The 17,720-nt window shown below is 43.6% G+C and overlaps 1 protein-coding gene across 6 annotated transcripts in view; it reads right to left on the bottom strand.

The window, feature by feature from the left end:
* The window catches only part of ccdc88ab (coiled-coil and HOOK domain protein 88ab), a 68,253-nt gene that overhangs the window by 6,085 nt on the left and 44,448 nt on the right, over window positions 1–17,720 (bottom strand). The window contains exons 14-37 of one of the 6 annotated variants that reach the window (XR_014801927.1): window positions 17,441–17,578; window positions 16,185–16,368; window positions 15,899–16,029; window positions 15,441–15,734; window positions 15,009–15,191; window positions 14,276–14,554; window positions 13,905–14,029; window positions 13,526–13,664; window positions 12,683–12,859; window positions 12,430–12,591; window positions 10,939–11,216; window positions 10,631–10,774; window positions 10,323–10,509; window positions 10,054–10,199; window positions 9,826–9,918; window positions 9,288–9,490; window positions 8,922–8,969; window positions 7,287–7,364; window positions 5,024–5,260; window positions 4,849–4,902; window positions 3,277–3,366; window positions 2,642–2,922; window positions 2,009–2,456; window positions 119–224 (exon numbers count right to left, since the gene is read on the bottom strand). Coding sequence is in view for 5 of the 6 variants with exons in the window: in XM_084948234.1 (XP_084804360.1) it covers window positions 1,572–2,456; window positions 2,642–2,922; window positions 3,277–3,366; window positions 3,993–4,079; window positions 4,849–4,902; window positions 5,024–5,260; window positions 7,287–7,364; window positions 8,922–8,969; window positions 9,288–9,490; window positions 9,826–9,918; window positions 10,054–10,199; window positions 10,323–10,509; window positions 10,631–10,774; window positions 10,939–11,216; window positions 12,430–12,591; window positions 12,683–12,859; window positions 13,526–13,664; window positions 13,905–14,029; window positions 14,276–14,554; window positions 15,009–15,191; window positions 15,441–15,734; window positions 15,899–16,029; window positions 16,185–16,368; window positions 17,441–17,578 (4,623 nt within the window). In the remaining variant the exon portion in view is untranslated. Of the gene's footprint in view, window positions 1–118; window positions 2,457–2,641; window positions 2,923–3,276; window positions 3,367–3,992; window positions 4,080–4,848; window positions 4,903–5,023; window positions 5,261–7,286; window positions 7,365–8,921; window positions 8,970–9,287; window positions 9,491–9,825; window positions 9,919–10,053; window positions 10,200–10,322; window positions 10,510–10,630; window positions 10,775–10,938; window positions 11,217–12,429; window positions 12,592–12,682; window positions 12,860–13,525; window positions 13,665–13,904; window positions 14,030–14,275; window positions 14,555–15,008; window positions 15,192–15,440; window positions 15,735–15,898; window positions 16,030–16,184; window positions 16,369–17,440; window positions 17,579–17,720 lie in introns of those variants that run through there. The other 5 variants (XM_084948234.1, XM_084948229.1, XM_084948232.1 and 2 more) reach the window with 5 other exon arrangements.

Below are 17,720 nucleotides of genomic sequence, written 5' to 3'. Positions count from 1 at the left end.
AAGCAAGCGCACAGCAGGATGGACGACATCTGTTACACCATGTTTTAGGTTCCCATGGAGACAAGACTGACCCCACCCTCCACCCCCCTCCCCCTTTTCCTCCCGCTCGCTCACTCACCACGCGCTCACAGCATGGTAGCAGACAGACGAGGGTGGGGGGGACAGGGTTTAGCAGCTTTGCTGCGGCTCCCCGCTCCTGCTTTTAGACTTTCTGCCCTCCACATCTGTAGGACAAAGGCAACGCTTATGTTACATCTGCAGAGTGATGACAGACCATTTTCATTTACTTCATACCTGCGGATACTTTGAATCAAGATAAATACAATATAGCAACTTCAAAACAGCAACTAAAGAGTACAAAAGCAGAAATAAATAAGGACGTAGATACAGGCAATTCAACTAGTATTGGCACAATATGTAGTGCTCGTCTTTGATTATAACTTAATGATAGCAGTCTATACAAGATAGGTCAGTCTCAAATATCACCTCAAGTTATCCAACTTGTGGCGTGTCAGGAGAAAATACCAAAAGGAATGATGTTCGCTTCATTCACAAAACAACCTCAAATGAATCAACTTACAGTATCAACTCCACGTTCTAAAAAAATAATTAAAATACCCCCAAACAATCATAAACTGCGCATAACCAAATCACTATTGCCATGATGTATTCTGTGTCCTCTCCGTCAACTTTCACGTTTCAAACTAAAAATGCCGCCCTGATTGTTTTGGGAATGAAGCTTCATCATTTTGTCACCAGCCCAGGAGGTCAGCTTAGATCCACCAGATCATATTAATCCATTTGCAGAGGGGAGCAAACACTCCAGTGAACGTGTACACAGCAAAGAAAAACAGAAAAGATATCAAATGTAAAAAACAAAAAACAAACAGCACACACCATCATAAGAAACAAACTGATGAAAACCATTTTGATCACAGCAATCCAAATGAAAGTTTCAGGTCAAACAGACAAAACAAAGCCATGCAATTTAGGAGGTGAAAAGTGGGACTTGCCAAGAATCACCATAATAAACTGAAAATGCAAAGTGAACCTATTATCTGACTTTACTATGTAGAAATTGCCCCAGAATGCTTTGTTCATTATGCTCATTATCAAAAAATGCTTTTCCTGCTGTTTTTATGATTCCTGGTGTGACTTGAACCGACTTGCTCGGTGTGTTCTGGCCTCACATGAAAGCTTTAGATAATTCTCTATTTCTTCTCATTCCCAAGTTAAAATGTATCACCTCACTGCAGCAGATAATAGTATAATGTTAGCCAGGTAAAACTTATCTGATGAGGTAAAAACAATGTGTGAAAGGGTATTGGACGGAAGAACAGTCAAAGTCCCGCATCATAGAAAAGAAAATGGGGGTTAAAAAATATTAAAAATTAAAGTCACCAATCAGCACCATAGCAAACAGGGAAAAATGACCCACATACACCACACAGAGACAGACAGTACTCTGACGAATACATGCAGAGGAAATGGCTTTGCTCTTTATCCATCCTTTTGTTCCTCCCTCTTCAAGTCAAGTATTAAAATCAGCAAACCAGAAACCTCCCCGTCATCTAGATACAGCCGTACTCATACCACAGAGACTCCCTCTCCTCTGGGCTCAGTGACTGATCCGGATTATTTACACAACTCTGATCAACACCCTCGCTGGATCTCACCTGGCCGTTTGATTGGCTGTGGGGGGTCTGGTTTTGGGTGCGAATGTGGTGCGGCACAGGAGGAGGGTGGGTCTTATTTGTAACAGGAGGCCCGCTGATGTTGCTGACTAAGGTGGGGTTAAGAGAAAGGAAGGGGAGGTTTTTGTCTGCTGACTCACTAAAGATGGAGTCCATGAATACAGATTCTACAGTGAAGGAAGGGCCGAGGAAAGACTCAAGGGTGGAGAGGTCGGGGTCCTCCGAGCTATGGCAAGGTAAGCTGACTGACTTGGGCATGGGGGTGATGGTGGTGAGGGGTCCCTTAAGGTTGGTGCTGTTGGGGTGGTACTCACTGGGTGTGGGCTGCGAGCGTAGCCCAGCCCTGGTGGAAGCAGCAGCGGCAGGAGCGTCAACCGAAACGGGTTGCCGGTTGTCCTTGGACAGCAGGTCGTGGATGCTGGTACGCCGTGTGGTACCTTCAGCGGTGGAGATGACACTGCTGGCCCGGGGCAGGGTGGAGGAGGCTGAATCGAGCCGTTCGGAGACAGAGGTCGCTTTGCCCTGTGAAGACAGGCGGATCGGGGCGGAGCCTTTCACCCGTGTGCTCTCAGCCTTCCGCAGGGAAGGGCGTCCTGGTTGTCCGGAAGACCTCGGAGGCCGGTCAGCGCTGACTGGTGCTGCCTTCCCGCTGGACGAGCGCAGTATGCCCCGGCCCTTTGTGACAGTGCGTTCTTTCTGGCCGTGCTCAGAGGAGGTGGAGAGGCGAGGAGAGTCTACAGTGAGGTTCTCCTGACTGCCAGACTACAAAAGATAGCAAAAAGCATTAAGGACAGAACAAATAACAATGGAAACAATTCACGTCCAACTCCAAATGTTATGTGAACTGACTAATAAAGAAGAACATGTTCGATTTTAGTCCACTTCATATGTAGGCTGTAATCCAATAAATCTAAGAACAGCACTTATAGCATAATTTCAGGCCTCACCTCTGCAGGATCAGTACCCTCATCCAGGAACTGCTGCAGGGAAAGCACCTCGCTCCCTGGGGATCCCGTCTTCCTGATCTGGGACTGGACCGCGCTGCCCGCGGCGGTGGATGGGTCAAGAGATCTGCGCAGCTGCAGGGGGCTCTGGTGGGAGGAGCGTGAGGAGGTGGGCTGCTGGACGGGGCTGCTGCCGCTGCTTGACCACACCTCCTGGTCCAGACTCAGGCTGAACTCGCCGCTGCTCTCGCTGTGAGGCCTGCTCAGACTGCCGTTCAATGTGCCTGCAGGACGAGGGGAGGCATGGATTACAAGATTTCTGATTGCATTAGTAGTGATCAGACTACCCCACACTTTCAGAACACACCATGCAATTTAAAAAGCATTATATTGAAAAAAACAATCTCATAATTTTACTCAGATCTAATTTTATTACCATCATGACTTATTGCTTTCTACCCAATGAAGAAAAGAGAACGGCTTAAAGTTGAACCAAACCAACTTGATCACATTTTTGCGCGAGAAAAAAAAAGTAATTTTTTGAGAAATGATGAGAGAAACGAGATGAAAGGGAGCAAAAGAAAAAGACAAGAGTAATAAGTGGATAGGAGCAGAGGAAGAGGAAAGGAGGAGCATACCTTTGCCCTCCAGAGGAGAAGTGAGGTGGGAGTTATTGTTACTATTACTACTGGTGGTCCTGTTGCTATGAAGACTGGAGGGTCTGGAGGCTGGGTAAGGGACAAGAGGTAAGACACATGCACACATACATTCACAGTTAGGATTTATATCTGTACACGCTTACATGTATCCACACCAACATGCACCAACGCGAGGAGTAACACGTATACGGACGCCAACACCCTGACAGAACGTCTCCTGCTGGGGGAGCAGATGGCACATGCCAGGCAGAGGGACAGGAAAGGTGGCTCAATGCCAGGCTGCAGCCCCAATATGTCCATTCAATAAACAAAGGAACTACTGACAGAGGGCAGGGACACCCAAATATATGGACCGATTTCCCACCAATAAAGGGGAAGTGACTGACGATACAAGTGTGAGTCTGTTAGTAATTAAAGAGGAAATGACAGGCCATGTTAGGAACTGAGAAGGAAGACAAAGAATAAAAGGAAAGGTGTGAAGACAACATGAACTTGCTCTTTCCAGTGCTGACAGGGACAGCCCCAACTGAAAACCAGTGACCGTGAAATCATCTCAAACCGGTTTTCACGACATGCTTGACACCAAATTAGAATTTCAAATCAACCCCAATGTTACAGATCAGTATCAGAGTCAGAAACCAGCGGATTGCTTGTGGCCCCACAGTGATCCTCAGTCCCGAGTAACTGTCACTTACTACAGATGTTACAGGACACTCTGCACACAGCGCTCAGACCAACAGCACAACGACGCAAATGGCAGGGAGATATATACCCCTGTGAGCCTGATAACAAACAAAAAAAATACAATGCAACACACCTAAAGGGTAACATGACAACTCAATACTGCTCAAAAATAATAAAGTTTCATGAAATGCAGGTGGAAACAAAAAAAATTATTTACACTGTCTGGAGGAGGAGGGAAAAAAATCAATACACGTCTGAAACTACCATTAGTGTCTACAACATCCGATGACCTAATGGCTCATACATTCTGAGCAACATCCGGTGTGTGAGTGAGACTGGGCGTCCTTCTCCAACCATTACAGTGAGAATGCATTCTGGGAACAATATCCTGTGGAACCAGTTTATTGACCATCAAAAGTGCAGATGTTTGCAGCACTTAAACACAACAAGAGAAAGCTATCTGTAGACCTAACTTAAGGAATGTGTGCCAGTAGTTTTGTGGCTGTTTAGCAACTGGGTCATCTACATTAAAGCGACACAGACCTGATCAAGTGTTGCCTGGATCCAGATTAACTGCCCTGGATAACACCCTAGCGCCTGTATTAAAGTCAATCCTGCTTTCAGCAAAGGCTGATCTGTCTCCCTCTCCCCGTCTCTTTTGCTCCCATCTAACTCTAAATCAAGCTTAATCAAAGTGCAGGAAGGCAGCCCAAAGATTATCAGTGGGACTCCTGAGGACATGACCCGTTTTTTTCCCCCCTCATTTCTTGTTTAAGGGACCATTAGATTCCAGCCTGGTGCTGAGAGACTGCAGGCGCTTCTCTTTGACACAGTTTCATGCTGATGTCGTGTGAAGCTTTACTCTACCTTGACTCTTGGGATCCTCCAATGAGCCGGCGACATCCTCGCAGGAGGCATTGTCTGTTGAGATAAAGAGGGCAGTCATGCTACGGCTTCTTTTCACTCTGTTCTGAACAAATTTCGTCAACTAAATGCAATGAGGACATTAACACAATGTATTTCCACAAACTGGCATCCTGACCTTTGACCTGAAGCCTGTGCTTGGCTCTACTGTGACTTGAACTAGGCAGGGTGAGGGTGGCACAATCAATGGCATTGGTGGAAAAGGCGAGTTCCTTCATGCGCTGCCCGCTGCGCCTGCTGCTGCCCGTCATGTTGGCATCTCCGGCTTCAGCCCCGTCTAGATTCTCACTGCTGCCCGCCCACTGAGCCTCAGGACCGCCTGCCATTGCCATGGTTTGAAGCAGGTCATTCATAGCTAGGATGGATGGGTTGGCATGAAGAAAAAAAACTGAGATTAGACATTTTAATACATATAATCTTACCTCAAGTAATGGCTCAGGATTTATAGCCATTTTATCTTAAAGAAGTCTCAATTTAATCCATTTAGACTTTAAAGGCAAACTAAAATCAGAGAAACTGGTTGCTAAAATATAGAACAACCTTGCGAAGATTTTTTGCAACTTTTTTTTGTACACAGGACACTCATCTAGGTCCCTCTTGGAGACAAAGGCTAAATTACCATTGGGAATGTGCCTAGAGACATTACAGGAAACAGACGTAGCCTCAAAGAATCCTTCAATAATCTCTAAAAGGATTCTGTAAAAGCAAAGGTGGCGGTTATCCCGCTGCTGCCCCAGCAGAGCCAATCAACTGACAAAATGGAAAATACATTAGCCAATCATGTTTAAGTTTCATATAAGAAAAGCACATCTCATACTCATTATCTTAGCAAAGATGCACTGTAATACTGTATCATGAATTGGCTGTGCTGAAACGAGAAGAGCACAGATCATGTGAGAAGTTGTGTCAGCACTGAGCCATTAGCAAAGCTGTAACGTTGTGAAACTGTGCACAGACAGAACTATAACCTTCTCTCGGCTTTCATTTAGATGATAGCAATAAACAACTGTACAGAGGCTTTTCAAAATGGCTACCCAGTGCTGAGACTTGCTTCTCGAAGGACTCTGAAAGGGCAGGGCAGGAAAATGCTCTTTAAGGCCAGATCTAGACTATAATTATCACTGGATATAAGTCAATATTCAATAATAAATTCATGCTATAGAATAACAGGTCCAAGCCTTTTAAAACTCAATGCACTTGTAGGCATACAGCATTATAATAATAATATTTTAAAAGCCAACAACATATCAACCAAAGTGCACGGTCGGTCACAGCCAGACACTTTTTGACATCCCTGACCGTCTCTGTGCACTTTGATTACTGAGCCGACAGCGAAGAAGAAGCATGGAAACATGCAAAGCTGCTCTGAGCGACGGCGGTGGTGCTGTGCACACACACACACTAAAAATAAATAAATAAATCAGAGCGAGGCAAGCCCATGTCAGCAGAATAAGATCTGAAATGCAGCACGCTGACAGAGAAGAGAGAGAGACAGACAGACGGAGGGAGAGAGACAGAATAAAGGCTCCATTTCAAGTCCTCCATGGTGAGTGCGAGCGATGATCAAGCACTTAGTGATTTTCTTTGTCATGCTGTAATCAAAGACGGGAGCACACATTTCACAGGCGCATGAAAGGCAAACCCACAGTCTTTCCTGCTGTCTCACCTGAACACACACACACCTTTTTTCTCACTCTCGCACGCACACACACACACACACACACACACAGCCTTTCATTCAGCATACACAAACAAAATAAAACCACAAAGCACACAAGAAAGCTGCCCATTGCACATTACTGTAAGTGACCAAATGACATGGTTTTGGTCCAGAGGTGAAAATCAAACAAAAGAAAACAGAAAAAAATAAATCACCACTGTTCCTATAGTTTAGCCCTAACAAACACTAAAGTTAGTGTTAAGGTTGTGTTAATCATTCATCTGCAAATAGTGAGAGTAAAGTGACACTACACTGCTGAAAGCCAGTAAAGACTTGGAAGATACTCTACAGGAGAAAGTGGCGGCGGCAGACGTGGCGGCAGAAGTGATGGGATGGGTGGGGATTACTAGGAAAAACTTTTAAGGACAAGTCACTGATGTCACCAGGTATAGCAGAGTGGCAGGGGGATGGGTATGGTGACTAAACTATAAAGAATTTAAAAACTGATCCTCTGGTAGGTCCTTTGCAGACATCTCTAAAACATGGATGATAAAACTCTGGAGTTTTAAACATTGAATTCTGCAGATGCGACTGAAAACTGAAGTCCCTCACCGCCACCACCCTGACATCAGTGACTGCTCCTCCTTTGTTTCTCCTAGCGCGACAAGAGGAGGGAGAGGAGGCAGATGAAGGCTAGCGTGGCAGCTAACAGAGATCTTACACATGGAGCGCCGGTAGATGGCCTTGGCCTTGTCTTTGTCCTTGGATCTGTTCCTCATGAAAGGCAACCTTTTTATAGCTGTCCGATCACAGCCAGAGACAGACAGGTAGGGAGGGAAGAGAGCGACAGTAAGGCCAGGAGGGAGGTGAAGGAAAAGCAAAATAAAAGAAAGAAAAGAAGGGCAGAACAGAGGGATGTGGTTAATGTTTTCACAAACAGAACCAGGGGAGAGACAGCTGAGCTCCTGGACACCTTAACTGGACAACAGACAACACTGCAACAGACACAACAACAACTATAATATATGACTTTAAAAACATGTGGATTATAATATTAGAGAGCCTATTAGATAGTTAATCAAGTGTAAGGTATTTCAATCTATACAAATTCTCTCCATATTATTAAAAACATACACACACACTTTATTGGATGCCCTTTGGATGGACTGAAATGCCTTCCACTGACTTTGTATATGTTCTGTATTTAAGGGCAGACTTTTGTATAAAACTACATTGTGTAAACAATAGAAAAACAGACACACATTATGCAAAACACACACCGTCTCCTGCACACAATCAGCATCATCCGCACATTCTCATGTTAATGGTTTTGACCACTGTATATTACATTCTCAACTTATTTCCAGGCATTACATTCTGTACACAACACAACACATTCCACACCTAGATGAGACGACAAGATGAAAATTATTAAAGGGTGCAATCAGGAGAGCAAGAAGGGGCAGGTTAACAGCAAAAAATAGCACTACAGTGTTTCCAGCAAAGACTTTCCCAAGAACCTCAAAGAATGAGAAGTTTATAACTGCTGTTCCAGCACACTCGACTGTGTAATTTCTGTACTGTACGCAAGTGTTTTAGCAAATGTTACTACATGGTTGTTAAAGGCTACATTCTCTTTGTCTTACCTCTTATCTTGGGTGTTGTGAAAAACATACAGACTCGTTACACTAACTGACAACTTTGTGCTACATGGCAGAAATATGTGGCTTAGTTGTTACTTGGTGATTACAGTTAATGTCAGTACAACTGAAAACAACCAACCAAGCCAGGTCGCGATAACCAGGCAACACATTGCACCTTTTAATATCTACGATGCTATGATACAGGACATTTCTTATTTACGAGTGAGCTGAACAGATCGACAGGTTACCTGAGAGCAAAGCATCTTGGGATTAGATTTTTTTCCCAATATTTAAACCATGAGGTGCACTTGATTCAGCTCGACCTTGAGCGAGTATGCTGGCAACATAGATGTAGTCCAAATTATTCCGCAAATTCCAAGATATTAAATCTTACAGCTTAGCAACTGACAATGACTCCAGTGACACGAGGCAAAAGTCTTAAAGCGACTTTTCTTCAGAAATGGTGGACTATTCTTCAGTGATTGAGTTTAATAGTATTGGTAACAGCTGACTGAGTGCACCTCAATTTGTTTCAAACACAAGAAATGCTTCTGCATCTTTAACCAGGTCTGAGGTCAAGAGTCAGCCTGCACAGCTCAGCCGTAATCTCTACGACAGCTGAGTGATATGGACAATGGACTCACAAAAACATGCCCTGAAAGACGTGACAGTCGGGTCACAAACCCCTCCCACCCTCCCCATTCGCAGCATACCATTGGAGGAACCCTGCACTTGGGCATGAGACTGCTGCCCTCTCCTCCCTTTGCAGAGAGATATAAAGAAGCAAAGGAGCAGTTAGGAGGGAAGACCCATTCAGTCACTCAGGCATACAAAGCCACACTCACAAAGTAGACCATTATGTGTCAGTGAAGAAAGTTCAGCATCAAATTAAAGTTGTTAGCAAATGTTTCACTAATTCTGTGTGTACTACAAAACAGTATTTTAAGAGTTTCCCCTCTCTTTGTAACAAAAAATATTGTGAACACATTAAAAGAAGTTCCTTCAGTGATGGTTGAAACTATAACTGTGCAATCTTGTGTGTGTGTGTGTGTGTGTGTGTGTGTTTCTTTCAGACTCACTGCTGCTCCTCTTGTGTGAGAGCGTGTCATCTAGCGAGTTGGTGCCCGAGCCTATGGATGAGCTGTCCTGGCTGTCCTGGGGAAACATCAGAAAACTGTCTCCAGACTCTGATCGAGATGGAGTCAGTGTGAGAGACCGGATCCTGTCCCGGCTCTTCGGCTTGATCAGCTTCTTCATCTTTAGAGTAATCCAGTTGCCGCGCCTGTAAAGCAGAGATGAGACAGACACTCAATAACAGACGAACAAAAGGAAATAGGATTTTAAAAAATCAATACATAATCATATAAAGGATATATAAGGCTAGATGCATTTTAAATTTTATTTTAGGCTTCATTTGAGCGCCCAAATGACTATCAGGGTTAAGAAAAAAAATTTTTCACTATACAGCTGTATGATGCTCTGCAGGTAATAAATATTTGATGCACTCCCTTCCTGATGCTGCACTGCTTTTCCATCTCAAAATGCAAGACAGCAAATATGCAGAACTTTACCAATTTGACTCAATTTTATGTCATTTAAAGGAAACAAATTATGCACCTGCGTGGAGGTGAAGGGTCATAGAACTTGTACTGGTCCATGATCTTCTCCTCCAACTTCTCCTTCTGCCTCCTCAGCTCATTCAGCTTATCTCTGAAGGTGGGACAACGAGAAGACAAAAGCACAGTAAAAGCAGACAAGAATGCATACACTCTAAACATAAAGGCAGCATATTTGCATTTACAAACACAGATACAAAGAAATATGCCAGAACCATGTGAGTTTTACATGTATTGTCTTTGCTCTACGTGGAACAGGTCCTTGCTCTCCATGGTCTGCTCCAGCAGTGTGCGATTTTGTAACATCAAAGTCTGGATTTGATCCAACAGGTGACGGTTCTCTTCCTCCAAGTTTCCCTTCAGCTGGCTCAACAACTAACACAAACATAGACAGATACATTTATATTTGGCTTTAGAAGCAGTGTTTTGAAATATGATACATTAAAAAGGTAGACACCATGAGAAAAACCTGAAGGGAAGAGAAGAGAGACTCATTACCTCACACTGGTTGGTTAGCTTGGTGGAGGTGATGTCCAGCTGCTGGTACTGCTCCTTCAGTTTAGAAAATTCAGCCTCCAGCTTGGTTTGGTCCAGCTTTGCACTGTTCAACTGGCTCTTTAGGTTTTTATGGTCCAGCTGGAGATTTTCATTGTCCTTCAAGAGCTGACGATAGGTGCTATTCAACCTGAGGAGAGAGAAAATCGACTCCTTGGTATACGGCCTCATTGATTTAATTCAGTCCCTTTGATAAATTAGTGCTAATGTGAGCATAATGTTTAAGGTTACGGAAAAAAGGTTGAGCTGACCTATCATTTTCCTCTTTGAGCAGTTTGTACTGGTCAGCTGTAGCTTGGTGGGTCTGATTCTCCAGGGCCATCTTTTCCTGCTGCTCCTTCAGATTTTTCTCCAGCTCCTCCAGCTCCCCCTTTCTCTGCAAGAGCTGTTTGTACCTACATACGCAAACAGACACACACCTTAACACTTATGTCGTTAGGTCCAGGACCATATTTCCTTGCAAAAGACAGCCAAACTACAAACTAAAGTCACAAATGAGACTTAAGCTGTAATTAGACTTGAGCATGTGCCCATCCCAAGCTCCTAAACCACATCTCACTTGTCCTCCAAGTCCCTGTGCTGCTGTTCCAGGCTCTTGTGGGAGGTCTTCAGCCCACCGTGCTTCCCGATCAGCGCTTCATATTCAGCGGCCTGCCTCTCGTGGAGCGCTGCCAGCTTCTCGTGATCGCGCAGCAGCAGTTCGTAGGTAGCTCTCAGCTCCTCTTTCTCCCTCAGCGCTCCTTCACGCTCTCCTTCCACACTGCTCTGCTGGCTCTGCAGCTGGGCGTTCTGGGCCATCAGGGATGCGCTCTGTGAGCTCAGAGTTGAGTTTTCCACCTACAAAGAGGACAAAGGCAGAGGGAGAAAAGGACATATTAAGCAAAGAGGTGATAAGAGTGATGTGTGGCGTGTGAATAAGAACAGCATTAAGCCCCTTAAATCAAACATCAAAGAACTTGGAAGCAGTAGCTGATGGGGCTTTGGTCTGTAGGGGGCACTCTTCCCTCAACCTGCTCTCCTGCTTCAAAATACTACAAAACATCAGCATGAAAGCTGTTTCTTTACATGTTTTCCTTTATGATCACAGCAGCACCCAGTTCTCAAATCCCTCTACAGACATGACTACTGTGTTTATTCACACTATGAACACACACACACACGGAGTCCTGGTGTTGCTACAATTTCTACCTTTTTTTTTTAAAACTACCTCTAGCCCACCCCACATACAAATGTCCTCAAACAGTGCCCAATTCAAAGCAACACATGCAAACAGAGAAATAGCTACTGTGTAAATCCCTCCACCCTTAAGAAGGGTTTGAATTACTGCCAAACAGGGAGGACAAGTGTAAATCCAGAGCAGAGAGCTAAGCAGCCGGGCAAGGCAACAGTGCAAACAGGGCAGTACACAGAGGAGGCTATAAAGGCACAATGCAGTGCCATCCAAGTCAGAACGGCTAACAAAACTCTGTCGCCTACTATATGCATGGTTGCCAGCTTTCTGCAAAGTCAATTGCTACAGAACCCAAACTCTCTGTTCTCAAGAACTGAGTAGAGAGCTTCATGGAAAGGGTTTTAATGGCATAGCAGCTGCATTCAAGCCTTACTTCACCAGACAGAAAAAATGGTTGGATGCAGTGGTGCAAAGCACTCCACCATTGGACTATAGAGCAGTGGAGGCGTGTTCTCAGGAGCGATGAATCATGATTCTCAGTCTGGCAATCTGATGGATGAGTTTGGCGGTTGCCAGAAGAACGGTACTTGCCTGACTGCACTGAGACAAGTATAAAGTTTGGGTGATGCGGGATTATGGTGTAGGGCTGTTCTTTGGGAGCTGGGCCCAGCCCTTTAGTTTCAGTGAAAGAAACTCTTAACGTTTCAGCATACAAAGACTTTTTGGACAATTTCATACTCCTAACTTTGAGGTAACAGTTTGGGGACGGCCCCTTCCTGTTCCAACATGTATCATTCTCCGACTTCACAAATGTGCTTCTGGAAGTGTGAAAAATTCCCATAAACACACACCAAGCTGTGAGAGGTGTGATGGGATTACCTGTAGTTTGGCATTCTGCGTCTGTAGCGTTGTATTGTTCTCCTGTAAAGAGGCCGTCTGCCTCTGCACAGCCACTATCTGAGCCTGCAGGTTGGAGTTTTGGGTTTCCAGTTGTTTGAGTTGGCTCCTCAGGGCCACCTTCTCAGCCTGCAGAGTAGCATTCTGGGAAGACGACACATGATAGTATATTAGACAGGAAAATATAGAACCAAAATTCACAACATAATTCATTCCTGACAGTATCTAAACTTACATTCCTCTCCACTTCAATGAGTCTGTCTTTGACTTTCAGCAGTTCTCTGGTGGCTTCATGGCTTTCTTTCTCCCATTTACTGACAGCCTGAGGGTCTTCCCCTACTTTAGGGGGCGAGCTCTGCACCATCCTCTCCTCCTCCTCTCTCTGCCGGAGCGCCTCATAGTTTTTCTTCACCTGGGGATGAAAATGGTAAGTCAACAAAATTAAACATTTCAATTCCTGCAACTGCCTGTTCATGGCTCATGTTTTTTCACAGCTTTGGATTAGATTTGTGTCAGCAGGTTCAAAATACAAACACCTCCCTGAAGGAAAGCAGACATCTCCTATCGCACATCACCCCTTATAAATAGATAAAGTGCAGACAGAAACGAAGAGTGGATAGCATAAATAATGCATCGGCCTTGACAAGTCTTCGATGTTTTCATTGTTTCTAGTGTTTGAGTGTACGAGAAAGATGCTGGGACACGCTGATCTCAAGTGGACAAGCAAGCATATTCAAGTTTTTAATAATGGGGTTTTCTTTAATATGGCAATGCTAAACATCTGTAAATGAACAGTTTTATATTAAAGTATTTTTTAAAAAAAGGAGCCAGTTGACATGGTTCAGGCATCTAGTTAGGATGCCAGATGGGAGGAGGCCTCAAGAGACAGAACAGGCTGGGGAGTTCGGGAATGCTTTGGGATTGCCCAGAAAGAACTAGAGTGTGGCTGGAGAGAATGACATCTGGAATAGTCTCGTCAACCTGCTGCCAGCACAACTCCACTTTAGATAAGCAGAAGACGGCAGACTCACAGATACAAATCCATATTTTTAAAAAATTAATTTGTTGTGTTACAAACCGTTTTCAGCTCCTGGCGAAGCTGCTGGTTAAGGTTGGAGGACTCCTGCAGTCTTGCCTCAAGTGCAGCAATTTTCTCCTCTTTGATCTCCAGAGTTGATTTCAGGGTCGACTCCAGTTTGGTTTCCAGGAGCTTAAACCTGACGATAAAGGTTCAGGTCAGTCCAGATGAGTGTTTGTTTTTGCAAAGTGAGTTTGTCAAAGAAACACTGTTTAAAATCAAAGCATGTAATTTACACCTCACCAGACTTGATTCATTTTAAGCCTCAACTTTAGTGATTGTGCTTTGTAATAATTCTGATTCCAAGCAAGCTGACAGGCTTCTCATTTGAGCTGAATCTGAGGATTGTTTAGCTTTTGTGTGCAGATATAATATTCACCTGTCGTCTGAGCTCTCGTCATGCAGGAGCCTCTCTTTGTTCAGTCCAATCTTTTCCAACTCATGGGTCAGTTTCTCAAGATCATTGGTCATCTGCTGAGTCCGCAGCTTCTCACTCACAAGCTCCTAAACACACAATTACATGCTTTTGAATTCCATATTAGCAACAGACATATTAAAAATAACCCAATCAAATTGGTTGCAAGGTTTATTAAAAGGGATATAAAAACACATTTTTAATCACAAATTCTTAATTTTATCAATATTTGTTTCAATACACAATGAATGGCCTCTACAATATATAAATCAAGAGGTTTAATATGTTTTGAGATAATATTTGCAGATGTCTGATAGTCTAACAGCTATTTTTACCTCTCTGAGCGTGACAAGGGTCTTCTTATCGATCGTGGCCTGTTTGACCAGCTCCTTTTTCTCCCTTTCCAGGTCCTTGACTCTCGTACAGGAGTCCCTGAAAAAGATCATCTCCTTGCCCATTGTCCGATTTTCCTTCTCCAGGGTAGTGATGCGCTGGTTGCTATCATCCAGCTTTGAGTCGCGGATCTCAGCCTGTTGCCTCAGTCGCTTGTTCTCCTTTTCCAGGAGCTTCTTGTCTTTCTCTAGCTGGGAGCTTTCCAACTCCAGAGCCTTGTTCTGGAGGAGAAGTGAATGTAATGGAGAGCAGATGGTTAAATATGATTTGGGATTACTCTTTGTCTAAATGCCTTGTTTGGCTGAACTTGGACAAAGATTTGCTCAAAAGGCCAATAATGTATACGACAAATAATCTGGGTTAATCCAACTCAGCTGGGAATCGCGCTATAATTTCTAAATAAACTAAAAAGAATCAGAGTGGCAGTACAATGCTCCTTAAGCACCAGATCATTTTTCACTTTTTTTGATTTATTTAGGAGAATTCAGTCTGCTGAAACTACATTTTGTGAGCCAGTGTGACTGACCCCATTAATCAATGCCAATAAAAGTAACAGACGCCTAGAGCTGTCCCACTAGTTGCCATATATTTGAGCTGGACAAATAACTGCAAGTTCCTCAAAATACCTTTAATTCTTTCATTTTCAGTCCATTTCCACATTTAAGCATTACCTACCTCCTGCTCCAGCTGCTCGAGACGTTTACTGGAGATCTTGAGCTCCTCCAGGTTACGCTGGAGGGACTGATTCTCAGACTCCACCTCTTGCAGCTCTGCCTCCAACTGCTGGATCTTCTTGCTGCTGTTCTCTAAAGCCTTCTGCAGGCGCTGGTTCTCAGTATCTAGGCCCTGGTAGCTCACCTGGGAGAGGAATAGCCAGATTAGGAAATTCAAATCATCTATGAACTAGTTGTGCTTCTCCCTGAAGACAACTATACGTCAGATCCCCTGTAACAGCATTCAGTGATAATAAATTACAAAACTAAAACGGATTCTTCACATTCTTAAATAAACAAGCATATCTGCTTTATTTCTCAAAGACATTTATTCCCACAGTTACATCTCAGTGCTCTTCAACCACATATGTACCCGCTGTATGACCTGTATTACCTCTAATCTCTCAGTCTTCTTAGACGAGGCTTTGAGCAGCTCCAGACTGCGTTTCAGTTGGCTCTTCTCGCTCTCCAGCTCCCTGTTCTCGGCCTCCAGCTGAGCAGCCTTAGCCCCCGCCGAGCGGAGACTCTCAGCTGAGCGTCGAAGCTCCAGGTTCTCCTGCTCCAGTTGAGTGTTTTCTTTTTCCAAAGCCTCCAGCTGGAAGGCCATGTTTTTCAGGGTGTCCAGCTTCTTCTTCATGCGGCGGCCTTCTGCCTCCAGCTCACTATTCTCCTTCTCCAAAGAAGCCACCTAAACACACACAGGAAACAAAGATGAGAAGTAAATCATTTGGCAATACCACCAAATTCTTTTCATGTTTTCATGTTACTCCAACAATTGCTTCAAAAAAATCTGAATGTGAGATAAGATAAGAGGATGAAAACTTGCAGACACTGTCACAAAATGCACCTGACCTTTTCACAGGTGATTCCAAGACTGGCAACTTTCTTCTGCAGGCTCTCGTTTTCCCTTTCCAACTTCTGTATCTGAATTTCCAGCTCTTCTGCTCTCTCTCCTTTCTCCTTCATAACTTCAAGCTCTTTTCCTGCAAAAATAAATGTTTAACAACAACTAGAATGTTTATCCATAACATTTTTATAGCACATGAAGACAGATGAGGGGATAAAAACAACAACAAAAAAAACTACCATTACTAACTTGCTGTAATGAACCATAAAAAGTAATAAACATGTCACTTACGCAGCTGTTTCCTTTCAAACTCCATCTTATTTAGTTTGGCAGTTGTCTCACAGATCGACTCGTGGAGAACGCGGTTCTCTTTTTCCACATCCTTGACCCGGGCCTCGGCACCCACCTGGCAGCGCTGACGCAGAGACGACACGGTTTGGCTCAGGTGCTTGTTCTCCTGTTCGAGACCCTTCATCTGGAGAGCACATATCAGTTTTATTGAAGGCTAACAGGCAACTTTAAGATAAATTATTTACTTTTGGGTGAATTCTATGCTTAGTGACCATTTTTGCTACAACTAGCTTGGCTGTATGAGCCAGTGCTGGAGAAAGACTTTCATTTAGTTTCTTTTAGCCTAGTTAGATAAACTCATTAAAATTCAATAGACATCAAGAAAGAAAACTAATGATGTGTTAAAAAAAAAAAAACACAGAGAAACTTATTAGGAGTATGCAAAACTGTTCATGTATTTTGGAACATCACATTAGCCACATCTCATTATGTTCACAGCCAAGTGCATAGATTTTGCTGCAGTAATCCCAGCGTTCTCTCTCTGTAGCTAATCAAGGCCGGATTTTACAAATCAGACACTTAAACTAATCAAAGGTGTCAGATTTAGGTCTAACGGCTGCAAAGTCCCTGCAGACGGGCAGCGAGCTAGTGCATCTGGGTGACAGAGTGCCAGAAATCTGTTCAGTCAATAAAACATTAGTGGAGTTTCCACTAAACAGTTTTTTGGAGCCAAACGCAAATCAATTACACAAAGATTGCTTTCAAGAAAACTAGAGACTTCAGTAAATTACACAGCCTAGTCGTGTTGTTTTAATGAAATTTCCAGGAATGAGAGTCAGTAACGGTTTTGTGGAGAGCACAGCGTCTATGTCAGAGCCCCATTTGTATTAATGTGTCTGAGACTGTCCAATAAACTGGAATGTTAATTACATTTTAAAGGCACAAAAATATTATGCAATTGGTTTTCAGAAAAGCTGCTCTCTAAATCAGTCAGTGAAGTATCATTCTTGAAAAGAGGCGCAAGGGGAGAGATTTAAATCAAAGTCAGGGCTAGCTTTCCAAAGCTAATTAGCTTTTTACCAAAAACTTTCCACTCCAGGTTATTTTTTAGAAAAATATATTTTTAGATATTTTAGGCACATTTACAACTGAGTAGGATGTGACCACTCCAAAATATATTTGGATTACTGACTTCTAAAAATTGTGCATCTTATTTTTTACTGATGACGTGTCATTTCCTGTAAGCGTGTGCGTACCTGTCTCTCTGAGTTTTCTCTGAGGGTTTCCAGAGTCTTCTCCAGCAAAGCCTTCTCCTTCATCAGGTCAGTACTGAGAGATTCGGCACTGCGGAGCGACTCTCTGTCTGCTGTCAGTTCGCTCTCCAACGACTCCAACTGCAAACAATAATTAAAGCAAGTTTGCGATTTTTGTTCTTGGGAGTTTTTCTTATTCCGTTACAGAATAAGAAAAAGATGCACAGGAGATGGTCTTGCAGCATCAATTATGTGGACGACATATCATAGTCACAAAGATGGC

The sequence above is a fragment of the Perissodus microlepis genome, chromosome 13 (genome assembly GCF_051167445.1).
Source record: "Perissodus microlepis isolate ML-2025 ecotype Zambia chromosome 13, ASM5116744v1, whole genome shotgun sequence".
Classification (NCBI taxonomy): Eukaryota; Metazoa; Chordata; class Actinopteri; order Cichliformes; family Cichlidae; genus Perissodus; species Perissodus microlepis.
The sequence above is the reverse complement of the archived record's forward strand: the minus strand, read 5'-3'. Positions and strand labels throughout refer to the sequence as shown.